This window comes from Lolium rigidum, unplaced genomic scaffold (genome assembly GCF_022539505.1).
Source record: "Lolium rigidum isolate FL_2022 unplaced genomic scaffold, APGP_CSIRO_Lrig_0.1 contig_70048_1, whole genome shotgun sequence".
Classification (NCBI taxonomy): domain Eukaryota; kingdom Viridiplantae; phylum Streptophyta; class Magnoliopsida; order Poales; family Poaceae; genus Lolium; species Lolium rigidum.
In genome coordinates, this window is record NW_025901436.1 from 47251 (window position 1) to 62399 (window position 15149).

At 41.2% G+C, this 15149-nt stretch overlaps 1 protein-coding gene across 1 annotated transcript; it reads right to left on the minus strand.

Annotated features, from left to right (window-relative positions):
• Window positions 1–6533, minus strand: LOC124682184. The gene is made up of 9 exons (XM_047216921.1): window positions 6418–6533; window positions 5462–5700; window positions 4995–5042; window positions 4396–4443; window positions 3797–3844; window positions 2693–2740; window positions 1591–1638; window positions 669–724; window positions 1–338 (listed from the first exon to the last, which is right to left on the minus strand). Exons 1-9 carry the CDS (start codon window positions 6531–6533, stop codon window positions 336–338), a joined length of 654 nt encoding a protein of 217 aa, XP_047072877.1. The 3' UTR covers window positions 1–335.
• Between the last annotated feature and the right edge of the window lie 8616 nt (window positions 6534–15149).

Genomic DNA, 15149 nt, shown 5'->3' on the forward strand with positions numbered 1-15149 from the left:
CTTTGGTTCACTGCTGCTTGCGTCTTGTGCTGGTATGGGTCGTCCAACAAGAAACCCAAATGTCTGAAGTAAGAACAATGAAACTCAAGGTTTTGCACCTTCCAAGTAGTGGCTGTGAAGCTGGGTTCTCTCTATTTCCAAGAGTAAAAACTGAAAGGAACTTCACACTTGGAAGGTCAGCCGTAGGGAAGGCAGCTGCTCCGGTTGCACCTGTGGTGGCTACATGCCCAACAAGGAATCGAGTGGGGGACACTGAATGGAGAGAACACCCTCTGAAGCAAAGTTCGCCAAACATGGGAAGGCCTACTTGGAGAGAAACACCAGGGTTGTCGGTCTTACTTCAAGAGGCAAAACAATCTCAATTATACAAGAATATGAAGAAAAGATAGTGCCAATCATGGGCAGATCTACCTGGCAAGGTGTTCAAATGGCACCCTTCTCGATTTATTTCAAAAAGAACAAAAAGTCAATATGGGTATGCAACTATGCAAGGGTTTCTACATATACAAAGTATAACATTATTAATTCTAAGATGATATAACTACTGCCAAAAACAAAAGGCATAATCAAATAATGGGAAGCACAAAGCATTTTATAACACGTGTAAATATTGAACTAGAAGAAAATAATTTTGCAGATTAATTTTGGTAATAAAGCAAGGTTCATACCGTTCGACAAGACAGAAGATTGACACTCTCTGTCCAATGAATTTGTGAAATGCCTCCTGAAATAATTCAAAAACATAACTGTAAGTCTACAGCTACATCTAGTACCTATTCAGTACTACTCCATTCCAAATAAACTGAAGTAAGCAATGACCTAACTCTTTAGTCAAGAATAGAAAATAGTATTTTACAATGTGATGCCACATATCAAATGAAACTATGCAGAGGGTATAATGTAGTGCAGGAAGAGGTGTTTGTTTCCATAGACAATACTAGTGCAATAGTATTTTACAATGTGAATGCCACATATCAAAATACATCTCTAGAGTTCATGTATCAAGTACAGCCAAGTCAATACACATTGGGTTCGGTCTGATCCTAAACAAACTAAAAAAAACTTATATCGATTGCTTCAAGTCACCTTACCAGGCTACTAGCTTCTCCTCAAAATATATGTCATCAGATTACACAAGCACTTGTAGCTTTGCCAAAACCCTCTAAATCAGTACTCAGTAATAATTTGGCAGAACACAAAGTTGCTCAAACCAGCAGGCAACTTATCACTGCCAAAATTGTCCACTGGCCGGCCCGGAACAATACATGTTCTAGCCTTTACAGGTAAATTAGAAAACAACGCTAGCGCTTACTCACAGAAAGTTCACTCGTTGGGGACTGGGGAAATGCTTTTTCAGTAAAACTCACTGAATTCCATATACTTAGACACTAAATAGCGTCTAGATACATCTAGATTTAGACAAATCTCAGACATCTATTTATGGACAGAGGTAGTAGAATAATATGATGCGAAGAGAGCACAAGTACTCAAATAGAACAATCTTCAATTCAGGAATATGACAAGAAGCATATTCAAGGCAATTAAAAAATGGATAATAATAGTAACAATACAACAAGCAAGGCCATTTACCTCGATGATGAACCAGCGAATTACTGTAGCCACCGAATCCTACCAAACCTGCGGACCAAAGCTACCCTTAAATATGTCACCAAAATAACAACAAAAATATATCCTAACACCACATCTACGCTGCATGAAAATCCTAATAAAGTCCAACAAGCAAGTAAATTCCAATGCAACATTAACAACACCCAGTAATCACTTCTCAGAAGATTAGCGATCCCACGTACTGTTATAGTGTTATGGATAGCTCAATAAACAATTTGCACCAAAGACAAAACGATTAAGGACTGGCCGCCAAGTTCTGCACAAAAGCTAATATCTCTAAAACCAATCCCCAGAAGGGACTAACCCCTGCAGGCATTAGGAGAACCCCTAACGTCATCCGATACCCTGTAAATCCCTTCCCCCTCTGTACCATATGACATGTTCGGTTACTCCCAAAAGAATCAAACACAGGATGAACCAACACATTCACACATATAAAGCTTGCTTACGATTGGCATAGGTACAACCAAACAAGAAACTATGACATGCTCTCAATAGTAAAAATCGTACAGCTAATAAAAAAAATCCATTTTTTCCATTCCCTCAATATTCAATTTGTATAGTTACGGAGATAGATTGTCACAGCCCAACAATAGCTGAGCTGTAAGCTGAAAATGAGAGTGTACTGGAGTGGAAAGAAATATAATATTTCACAAATAACACTGACATCTTGACACGGTAGAATTCAACAGTTCCTTATAGGCTTCACAGATTGTTTTTAGCAGGACCATGCACAACAAGCAACAAAGTGAGGACATTTTTTGTTGTAGGCTACAGTAAAGAAGAACAAAATTAACAAGTGACAGAAAATAAAAGGCAAGTTGCTGCTGCATAAGAACTCTATATGGAGATTTTCCACGACCAGAAACTACAAAGAACTCTATATGGAGAATTTTCACAATCAGAAATTACATGGTTCACTACTTGAGAATGGAAATTTATGATTTTTTATGAGTAGCTCATTACTTGAGAAGTACAGTTTGATTTGCAAGTTTAAAGCATCTGGATTTGCGATTAAAAAATCGATAAGTATGGTAACAATACAACAAGCAAGGCCATTTACCTTGATGATGAACCAGCGAATTACTCTTGGCACCGAAACCTACCAAACCTGCAGAACAAAGCTACCCTTAAATATGTCATCAAAATAACAGTAAAAATATATCCTAACACCACATCTACGCAGCATGAAAATCCTAATTCAAGTCCATCAAGCTAGTAAATTCCAATGCAACATTTACAACACCGACTAATCACTTCTCAGAATATTAGCGATCCCACGTACTGTTATAGTGTTATGGACAGCTCAATAAACAATTTGCACCAAAGACAAAACAATTAAGGACTGGCCGCCAAGTTCTGCACAAAAGCTAATATCTCTAAAACCAATCACCACAAGGGACTAACCCCTGCAGGCATTGGAAGAACCCTTAATGTCATCCAATCCCCTGTAAATACCTTCCCCCTCTGTACCATATGACATGTTCGGTTACTCCCAAAAGAATCAAACACAGGATGAACGAACACATTCACACATATAAAGCGTGCTTACGATTGGCATAGGTACAACCAAACAAGAAACTATGACATGCTCTCAATAGTAAAAATTGTACAGCTAATAAAAAAATCCCATTCCCTCAATATTCAATTTGTATAGTCACAAGAAAGACGGAGATAGATTGTCACAGCATAACAATAGCTGAGCTGTAAGCTGAAAATGGGACAGTGTACTGGAGTGGAAAGAAAGATAATATTTCACAAATAACACCAACATCTTGACACAATAGAATTCAACAGTTCCTTATAGGCTTCAAGGATTGGTTCTGGCAGGACCATGCACAACAAGCAACAAATTGAGAGCATTTTTTTGCTCTAGGCTGTAGTGAAGAAGAACAAAATTAACAAGTGACAGAAAATAAAAGGCATGTTGCTGCTGCATTAGAACTCTATATGGAGATTTCCACAACCAAAAACTACAAAGAACTCTATATGGAGAATTTTCACAATCAGAAATTACATGGTTCATTACTTGAGAATGGAAATTTATGATTTTTTAAGAGTAGCTCACTACTTGAGAAGTACAGTTTGATTTGCAAGTTTAAAGCATCTGGATTTGCGATTAAAAAATAGATAAGTATGTAACAATACAACAAGCAAGGCCATTTACCTTGATGATGAACCAGCGAAATACTCTTGGCAGCGAAACCTAGCAAACCTGCGGAACAAAGGTACCCTTAAATATGTCATCAAAATAACAATAAAAATATATCCTAACACCACATCTACGCAGCATGAAAATCCTAATTCAAGTCCATCAAGCTAGTAAATTCCAATGCAACATTTACAACACCGACTAATCACTTCTCAGAATATTAGCGACAATAGAATTCAACAGTTCCTTATAGGCTTCAAGGATTGTTTCTGGCAAGACCATGCATAACAAGCAACAAATTGAGAGCATTTTTTTTGCTCTAGGCTACAGTGAAGAATAACAAAATTAACAAGTGACAGAAAATAAAAGGCAAGTTGTTGCTGCATAAGAACTCTATATGGAGATTTCCACAACCAAAAACTACAAAGAACTCTATATGGAGAATTTTCACAATCAGAAATTACATGGTTCATTACTTGAGAATGGAAATTTATGATTTTTTAAGAGTAGCTCATTACTTGAGAAGTACAGTTTGATTTGCAAGTTTAAAGCATCTGGATTTGCGATTAAAAAATGGACAAGTATGTAACAATACAACAAGCAAGGCCATTTACCTTGATGATGAACCAGCGAAATACTCTTGGCAGCGAAACCTAGCAAACCTGCGGAACAAAGGTAACCTTAAATATGTCATCAAAATAACAATAAAAATATATCCTAACACCACATCTACGCAGCATGAAAATCCTAATTCAAGTCCATCAAGCTAGTAAATTCCAATGCAACATTTACAACACCGACTAATCACTTCTCAGAATATTAGCGACAATAGAATTCAACAGTTCCTTATAGGCTTCAAGGATTGTTTCTGGCAAGACCATGCATAACAAGCAACAAATTGAGAGCATTTTTTTTGCTCTAGGCTACAGTGAAGAATAACAAAATTAACAAGTGACAGAAAATAAAAGGCAAGTTGTTGCTGCATAAGAACTCTATATGGAGATTTCCACAACCAAAAACTACAAAGAACTCTATATGGAGAATTTTCACAATCAGAAATTACATGGTTCATTACTTGAGAATGAAAATTTATGATTTTTTAAGAGTAGCTCATTACTTGAGAAGTACAGTTTGATTTGCAAGTTTAAAGCATCTGGATTTGCGATTAAAAAATGGATAAGTATGTAACAATACAACAAGCAAGGCCATTTACCTTGATGATGAACCAGCGAAATACTCTTGGCAGCGAAACCTAGCAAACCTGCGGAACAAAGGTACCCTTAAATATGTCATCAAATCAAAATAACAATAAAAATATATCCTAACACCACATCTACGCAGCAAGAGAGGTAAAACTTTTGTGGAGAAATAATCCCTCATCATAAGCATGACGCCCTAGCTGTCAAAAAAAAAAAGCATGACGCCCTGACCGAGTGAATTGGAACTCCAATCCTAAAGCTCTGATGTGATCCGCATATGAGCTTGATGAATATCAACATTCAGAACGATTTGAAGTGCACAAATTAAGCACATACGCCAAAATCGGCACGCCTAAGCCACATATATATATCCACGGAACAAAATTGGTTGTCAATGCAATATATATCCAGTGCAAAAATTGACCATGAAGCATTGAAGCAAAACTTGGAACTCGAAATTGGATGGATTCGAGCTTGTTACCGTCGCCAGTGGCGTGTCCATCGAGCGGCCGAAGAGCTCGTCGTCCGCGACGGCCCCTACTGTGGAGTGAAGAGCTCGTCGTCGGCCGGCCCCTACTGCGAGTAGAGAGGCGGGCGCTGGTCCCTGCTGCGGTGGAGAGGCGGGTCGCAAGAAGTGGACGCGGTGGTGGTGAGACGGCGGGGACGGAGGCAGCCGCCGGGTCGGCGGTGGTGGAGCGGCGGCGGCGGCAGCGAGGAACCCTAGCGGGAGTTGTTCATGCGTCGGGAGCCATGCGGGAGGATCGACTCCGTATTTTCTCCTTTTCCAACCTTTGCCGAACACATCTATAATATCTATAGAGGTCGTTTGGAAGCCAGGCTTTCATTTCGTTTGTAGACGATTTTTAAAATGAATACATGTATTCATTTCATTTACATTGCAATTTCAGAAATATACACTTGTTTGGTTGCCACGGGAATTGCAAATGACAGATAGAATTCAATATTTAATGTGTAGAGGCTTCCATAGAGAATTGCAAATGACAGGTTTCAGCTTGGAATCATGTTTACCCATGGAGTCATTTTGCTGGAATTCCTAAATGAAATGACAGCACAATTCTGTGGCAACCAAACAGCCCACCTATAGAATTTTAAAATGAATTCCAGGATTCCAGGCCCAAATGATGGATACCAAACGACCTCTAAAGTTCATCCCCACTATAAAGCATTTAATATTTGCAAGCTGAAATATGATGTAGCCACATCATTCCAATTATTTTTAACCATCGGATTTCAAATATACGGTCGTAGAGTCCTCATCTCATGCCGCCCACATCCGTCCGCTGCCAGCCCATACTTGATGGCATCCTGCACTGCACGGGACGTTTCTATTTTCTGTTCATCTCCTCCATGCCCCCTTCACAGTAAATGCACATGATTTATTCGAAGAGAAACCGAAGAAGTACCCCTTCAGTTCACGATCTCCATGACGGAGGCAGCTGAGAAGCCATCTTTGCCTTTATATACTCCCTCATCTTGCTCAAAGCTCCATCCGGGGCAGCGGCCTCGTCGCTGCTCAAATCAATCATGCACATCTGGTGGGTCAACTTCCTCTTCTCACCAACATCTCTAGCTTTTCTATGATGACATGGTCATTTTGTTACAGGTTCCGCCCTTCAACGGCAAGCCAAGAACGGTGTAATGTGGAAGACTGGGCGCTCCACCGGACGCATTCTGCGATCAGCCACAACGGGCACACCCACTGACCCGCATCATGAGTACGCCACAGACAAAAAAAAAAAAAGCTAACAGACCTGTATAGAGGCCGATGGCTAGAGGCAATGGAACCTTCGTCCTTCGTCCTTGGTCCCGTAGCCTGTGCATAGATGTTCGTATTTTTGCACGCTCTCGATCTGAATTCATCTTCAGTCTTAATGATTTCTCTCAGTGGTGTACTTGGGCGTGAGGAGATCCATGCCACCATGTTGGCTCATATAACAGTATACTTGGTCGTTTTTAAGATCTGTTATATCTTTCTAATGTGCAGGTTTCTACAGCATAGACGGATCAGATCCCAACGGTGTGGGACGTATTTCTGTTCCATGCATATTCATTTGATATTTCTTTCATATATGTTGTAGATTATAGTTCAAAATATTATGGATTAATAGTTCGATACTGGAAATAAACATGTCTTTTTCTGTTTATCTATCGCTATCGACATGACAATATCCGTGCAAGAACAAGCTGCATTTTGTAGAATGGAAAGGTATGCATGAGGCCTTTTGGTATATGTGCAGTTAAAATGAACAATGAGGCTGCACCTCTTATCAGGATATCTGGCAAGATGAGTTGCGTGCTTCCTCTATGACATAAACACATGAGCCCTTTCCCTACGAAGCTATGTGCAGTCAAAATGAACAATGAGGTTGCACCTCTTATCAGGATATCTGGCAAGATGAGTTGTGTGCTTCCTCTGTGACATAAACACATGAGCACTTTCCCTACGAAGCTATGGAGAATTCAGCATGCACTTCTTTCCTTTCCTTTTCATAAGAATACAAACATAGTAGTATATATTTAAGTTCATGTTCTACAAGTTTCGTAGCAATCGTGCGGGGTGTCATCTAGTTACTTAATACGGAGTAGTAAATCGAAAATGCAGTACGTACTAGAAATCAGGCGCTCTGAGATTTGGTATGTCCCAGTCATCCTATTTTACTGTTGGGTTGGGTTGTTTCAAGACTTGTGCGAGGTAGTGTGGGCTCTTTTTTTTCTCCACCCGCGCGTGCGAGGGCCGTCCTTTTTCAACGTTTCCGTGGGCTGCCTTTGTTTCGCTAGATCTCTCTTTTGGGCTTATCTCTTCTCTCTTTCGTGGGCGCTTTGCGAGGCGTCGTATATCCGTAGAGGAGTGGAGGAATGGAGTTAGGCGCTTAATCTCTGGATTTTGTTGTTGCGGCTGGCTCTGACTCTGAGTAATGTTCTTTGGTCAATTTTGGTTTTCTGCTGTTCTTCTTTGTTTGCGCATTCGAGCGGACGCGACGATTTGGCACTCGAGCTCACATGAACCCGAAATCATGGACGCTACTTCTCTTTGTGGATCTGAGCCAACCCTAACGTTGGTGGCAAATACTGTGGGCCAGAATCGTATGCCTGGACAGATACGGTGGGTCTGATTATGAACAGACGCTCGAAAGGTAGACGGCCTTTTTTTCCGGGCATGTGGCACCGAATTCCCTGATTCTAGACCTGTAGAACAGAATTTGGTCGGTCAGTACGCCGATGAGAGAGAGGTTACTTGCAAAGACAGAGGTGAGGCGAGGCGAAGCGAAAATAGACAGCGAGAAATCAGAGGAAGGTGGCGATGCGAGGACGAAGCTGATAACAGATCGGAAGGGGGCAGATGGACTTCTTGTTGCATCCGGTTGATGGGTACTCCTTTCGCCCCTATTTTTAGACCATTTTACTGCGTAGATCTGGGGCTGACGGGATTGGTTTTTCTAGGTTTCTGTAAAAAATATTGTACTAAAACCCTATTTTGTTTTACAATTACTTCAATATTTTATAAATCTTAGTATTCTTTTGTCTCTATCTCCATTTTGTTCCATGCCTGATCCAAACTCTGAAAAGTGCTAGAAGGGCCAGCTCTTTTTTTCTGGCCTGCACCTCGTCAGGCCCAAGACCATCATGGAAGCAACCACTCCTTTCTGTACGGCAGAAATCGCAGCGGAGCCACGTTGACAACCTAATAGATGGGACGGCGTAGCAGCGCACTCCGCGGTATAAGAGGAGTTTCCTGGCAACATACCAAGGCACAGTTCTTTTGGAGCTTTTGGATGGCTTAGAGGTAGAAATAAGTTAAAGCCTAAAAGAACTCGATTTGAAGTTGTTTCTCTCGGCATCTGGCTTATGCTATTCCTGTGTAGTGGGGGGAAGCCACGCTACCCTAGCTTTCTACAACTTCCCGAGCTCCCCCGAAACGGTATTTTTTTTCCAAGCGACCCCTCTCTAGGTCGATTTTGATTATCAAGAGATAACGAAAAACAAAACATTTGTTCAGAAAGAAAAAGAGCAGGGGAGATCGCCGCCTGATACGTCTCCGACGTATCGATAATTTCTTATGTTCCATGCCACATTATTGATGATATCTACATGTTTTATACACATTATATGTCATTATTATGCGTTTTCCGGAACTAACCTATTGACGAGATGCCGAAGGGCCGGTTCTGTCGTTTTCTGTTGTTTTTAGTTTCAGAAATCCTAGTAAGGAAATATTCTCGGAATCGGACGAAATCAAGGCCCAGCATCCTATTTTTCCACGAAGCTTCCAGAACACCCGAGAGAGGCCAGAGGGGGGCCACAGGCCACCCAGATGACACCCTGGCGCGGCCAAGGGGGGGCCCGCGCCCCCCTATTGTGTCGTCGCCTCGTTGACCTTCCGACTCCGCCTCTTCGCCTATATAAAGGTCCCTGACCTAAAACCTCGAGACGGAAAAGCCACGGTACGAGAAACCTTCTAGAGCCGCCGCCATCGCGAAGCCAAGATCTGGGGGACAGGAGTCTCTGTTCCGGCACGCCGCCGGGACGGGGAAGTGCCCTCGGAAGGCTCCTCCATCGACACCACCGCCATCTTCATCAACGCTGATGTCTCCCATGAGGAGGGAGTAGTTCTCCATCGAGGCTCGGGGTTGTACCGGTAGCTATGTGGTTAATCTCTCTCCTATGTGCTTCAATACAATAATCTCATGAGCTGCCTTACATGATTGAGATTCATATGATGATGCTTGTAATCTAGATGTCATTGTGCTAGTCAAGTGGGTTTTACTTATGTGATCTCCGGAGACTCCTTGTCCCACGTGTGTAAAGGTGACAGATGTGTGCACCGTGTGGGTCTCTTAGGCTATATTTCACAGAATACTTATTCACCTGTTATGAATGGCATAGTGAAGTGCTTATTTATATCTCTTTATGATTGCAATGTGTTTTGTATCACAATTTATCCATGTGCTACTCTAGTGATGTTATTAAAGTAGTTTATTCCCCCTGCACGGTGTAATGGTGACAGTGTGTGCATCCGTGTTAGTACTTGGCGTAGGCTATGATTATGATCTCTTGTAGATTATGAAGTTAACTATTGCTATGATGGTATTGATGTGATCTATTCCTCCTACATAGTGTGAAGGTGACCAGTGTGCATGCTATGATAGTACTTGGTTTAGTTGTGTTGATCTGTCATGCACTCTAAGGTTATTTAAATATGAACATTGAATATTGTGGAGCTTGTTAACTCCGGCATTGAGGGTTCGTGTAATCCTACGCAATTAGTGGTGTTCATCATCCAACAAGAGAGTGTAGAGTATGCATTTATCTATTCCGTTATGTGATCAAAGTTGAGAGTGTCCACTAGTGAAAGTCTAATCCCTAGGCCTTGTTCCTAAATATCGCTATCGCTGCTTGTTTCTTGTTTTACTCGCGTTACTACTTGCTTGTTTATTGTCCTGGGCAAAGCACTTTTCCGGTGCCGTTGCCACTCGCTCATACTTATTTATACCACCTGTATTTCACTATCTCTTCGCCGAACTAGTGCACCTATTAGGTGTGTTGGGGACACAAGAGACTTCTTGCTTTGTGGTTGCGGGGTTGCATGAGAGGGATATCTTTGACCTCTTCCTCCCTGAGTTCGATAAACCTTGGGTGATCCACTTAAGGGAAACTTGCTGCTGTTCTACAAACCTCTGCTCTTGGAGGCCCAACACTGTCTACAAGAATAGAAGCTCCCGTAGACATCACTGCCTACTGCTAGCGTTTTAAGAGATATTACGGGGCAACTTTTTCCATACATCTTAACAGCAACCACCAAAAAACTACCAGCCAAAACCACCAAAAGCACGGCATTAACATGCCACTAAACAGGTAGAGTCTATTTCCAGAGAGGAAAGGGAACCAACATCAGCATCAGCGGGAAAACTATGCATCATCACCATCTGTCTCCATGTTGTCCACGTCAGGATCTGCCATTACTTCATCAGTCAAGCGAAGATTTCCTCTGGCAGGTCGCCTCTCTGATACGTCTCCGACGTATCGATAATTTCTTATGTTCTATGCCATATTATTGATGATACCTACATGTTTTATGCACACTTTATGTCATATTCGTGCATTTTCTGGAACTAACCTATTAACAAGATGCCGAAGTGCCGATTCTTTGTTCTCGCTGTTTTTGGTTTCGAAATCCTAGTAACGAAATATTCTCGGAATTGGACGAAATTAAAGCCCAGGGGCCTATTTTCTCACGAAGCTTCCGGAAGTCCGAAGGAGAGACGAAGAGGGGCCACGAGGGGCCACACCCTAGGCGGCGCGGCCCCCCTTGGCCGCGCGGCCCCGTGGTGTGGGGCCCCGTGCCGCCTCTTGACCTACCCTTCCGCCTACAAATAGCCTCCGTGACGAACCCCCCGTACCGAGAGCCACGATACGGAAAACCTTACTGAGACGCCGTCGCCGCCGATCCCATCTCGGGGGATCCAGGAGATCGCCTCCGGCACCCTGCCGGAGAGGGGAATCATCTCCCGGAGGACTCTACACCGCCATGGTCGCCTCCGGAGTGATGAGTGAGTAGTCTACCCCTGGACTATGGGTCCATAGCGGTAGCTAGATGGTTGTCTTCTCCTCATTGTGCTTCATTGTTGGATCTTGTGAGCTGCCTAACATGATCAAGATCATCTATCCGTAATTCTATATGTTGTGTTTGTCGGGATCCGATGGATAGAGAATACTATGTCATGTTAATTATCAAGTTATTATACATGTGTTGTTTATGATCTTGCATGCTCTCCGTTTCTAGTAGAGGCTCGGCAAAGTTTTTACTTTTAACTCCAAGAGGGAGTACTTATGCTCGATAGTGGGTTCATGCCCGCATTGACACCGGGACGAGTGACGTAAAGTTCTAAGGTTGTGTTGTGCTTGTTGCCACTAGGGATAAAACATTGGCGCTATGTCCGAGGATGTAGTTGTTGATTACATTACGCACCATACTTAATGCAATTGTCTCGTTGTTTAGCAACTTAATACTGGAGGGGGTTCGGATGATAACCTGAAGGTGGACTTTTTAGGCATAGATGCAGTTGGATGGCGGTCTATGTACTTTGTCGTAATGCCCAATTAAATCTCACTATACTTATCATGTCATGTATGTGCATTTTTATGCTCTCTCTATTTTTCAATTGCCCGACTGTAATTTGTTCACCCAACATGCTTTTATCTTATGGGAGAGACACCTCTAGTGAACTGTGGACCCCGGTCCATTCTTTAATACTGAAATACAAATCTGCTGCAATACTTGTTTTACTCGTTTTCTCTCGCAAACAATCATCTTCCACACAATACGGTTAATCCTTTGTTACAGCAAGCCGGTGAGATTGACAACCTCACTGTTTCGTTGGGGCAAAGTACTTTGGTTGTGTTGTGCAGGTTCCACGTTGGCGCCGGAATCTCCGGTGTTGCGCCGCACTACATCCCGCCGCCATCAACCTTCAACGTGCTTCTTGGCTCCTCCCGGTTCGATAAACCTTGGTTTCTTTCTCGAGGGAAAACTTGCTGCTGTGCGCATCATACCTTCCTCTTGGGGTTGCCCAACGAACGTGTGAAATACACGCCATCAAGCATATTTTCCGGCGCCGTTGCCGGGAACTGAAGAAAAGCTACACCACAAAGATTTCTAACTCCCACATCAACTACGCACTGAAGATATTTTCTCGGCGCCGTTGCCGGGGAGATCAAGACACGCTGCAAGGGGAGTCTCCACTTCTCAATCTCTTTACTTTGTTTTTGTCTTGCTTTATTTTATTTACTACTTTGTTTGCTGCATTATATCAAAACACAAAAAAATTAGTTGCTAGCTTTACTTTATTTACTGTCTTGTTTGCTATAATCAAAAACACAAAAAAATTAGTTTACTTGCATTTACTTTATCTAGTTTGCTTTATTTACTGTTGCTAAAATGGCCAACCCTGAAAATACTAAGTTGTGTGACTTCACTAGCACAAATAATAATGATTTCTTATGCACACCTATTGCTCCACCTGCTACTACAAGCAGAATTCTTCGAAATTAAACCTCGCTTTACTTAATCTTGTCATGAGAGAGCAATTTTCTCGGTGTTAGTTCTGATGATGCTGCTGCCCATCTCAATAATTTTGTTGAACTATGTGAAATGCAAAAGTATAAAGATGTAGATGGTGACATTATAAAATTAAAATTGTTCCCTTTCTCATTAAGAGGAAGAGCTAAAGATTGGTTGCTATCTCTCGCCTAAGAATAGTATTGATTCCTGGACTAAATGCAAGGATGCTTTTATTGGTAGATATTGTCCCCCTGCTAAAATTATATCTTTGAGGAGTAGCATAATGAATTTTAAACAATTAGATAATGAACATGTTGCTCAAGCTTGGGAAAGAATGAAATCTCTCGGTTAAAAATTGCCCAACCCATGGACTCGACTACTTGGATGATCATCCAAACCTTCTATGCAGGACTAAATTTTTCTTCGCGGAATTTATTGGATTCAGCATGCTGGAGGTACCTTTATGTCCATCACTCTTGGTGAAGCAACAAAGCTCCTTGATAATATGATGGTTAATTACTCTGAATGGCACACGGAAAGAGCTCCACAAGGTAAGAAGGTAAATTCCGTTGAGGAATCCTCTTCCTTGAATGATAAGGTTGATGCTATTATGTCTATGCTTGCGAATGATAGGACTAATGTTGATCCTAATAATGTTCCATTAGCTTCATTGGTTGCCCAAGAAGAACATGTTGATGTAAACTTCATTAAAAATAATAATTTCAACAACAATGCTTATCGGAACAATTCTAGTAATAACTATAGGCCATATCCTTATAATAATGGTAACGGTTATGCTAATTCTTATGGGAATTCTTACAACAATAATAGGAATACACCCCTGGACTTGAAGCCATGCTTAAAGAATTTATTAGTACACAAACTGCCTTTAACAAATCTGTTGAGGAAAAGCTCAATAAAATTGATATTCTTGTTTCTAGAGTTGATAGTCTTGCCTCTCGATGTTGATCTTTTGAAATCGAAAGTTATGCCTAATAGGGATATTGAAAATAAAATTGTTACTACAGCAAATGCCATCCAAGTTAGAATTAATGAGAATATAAGATTAATGGCTGAACTGCGTGCTAGGTGGGATAGAGAAGAAAATGAAAAACTAGCTAAAAAGGAAAATGTAGCTAAAGTTTGGACTATTACCACCACTAGCAATGCTAATGATTCATATGTTGCTGCACCTCCTACTATCCATGATAAAATAATTGGTGTTAGCAAAGCTTCTACTCCTAGTGCAAAGCGCGCAAAATTACCCGAAACCGCTAAAACTCGAAACTCGCTTGTGATAAAACCGCTGAAATTTTTTCCAACCTTGGGGATGATAATCCCATTGCTTTAGATTGTAATGATTTAGATTTTGATGATTGCCATATCTCTGAAGTTATAAAGTTCTTGCAAAAACTTGCTAAGAGTCCCAATGCTAGCGCTATAAATTTGGCTTTCACAAAACATATTACAAATGCTCTCATAAAAGCTAGAGAAGAGAAACTAAAACTTGAAACTTCTATTCCTAGAAAGCTAGAGGATGGTTGGGAGCCCATCATTAAAATGAGAATCAAAGATTTTGATTGTAATGCTTTATGTGATCTTGGTGCAAGTATTTCGTTATGCCTAAAAAGTCTATGATATGCTTGACTTGCCACCATTGAAGAATTGTTATTTGGATGTTAATCTCGCTGATAATGCTAAAAAGAAACCTTTGGGGAAAGTTGATAATGTTCATATTATGGTTAACAATAACCTTGTCCCCGTTGATTTTGTTGTCTTGGATATTGAATGCAATGCATCTTGCCCCATTATATTGGGAAGACCTTTTCTTCGAACCGTTGGTGCTACTATTGATATGAAGGAAGGTAATATTAAATATCAATTTCCTCTCAAGAAAGGTATGGAACACTTCCCTAGAAAGAGAATGAAGTTACCTTATGATTCTATCATTAGAACAAGTTATGATGTTGATGCTTCGTCTCTTGATGTTACTTGAGATACACTTTCTGCGCCTAGCTGAAAGGCGTTAAAGAAAAGCGCTTATGGGAGACAACCCATGTTTTTACTACAGTATTTTTGTTTTATATTT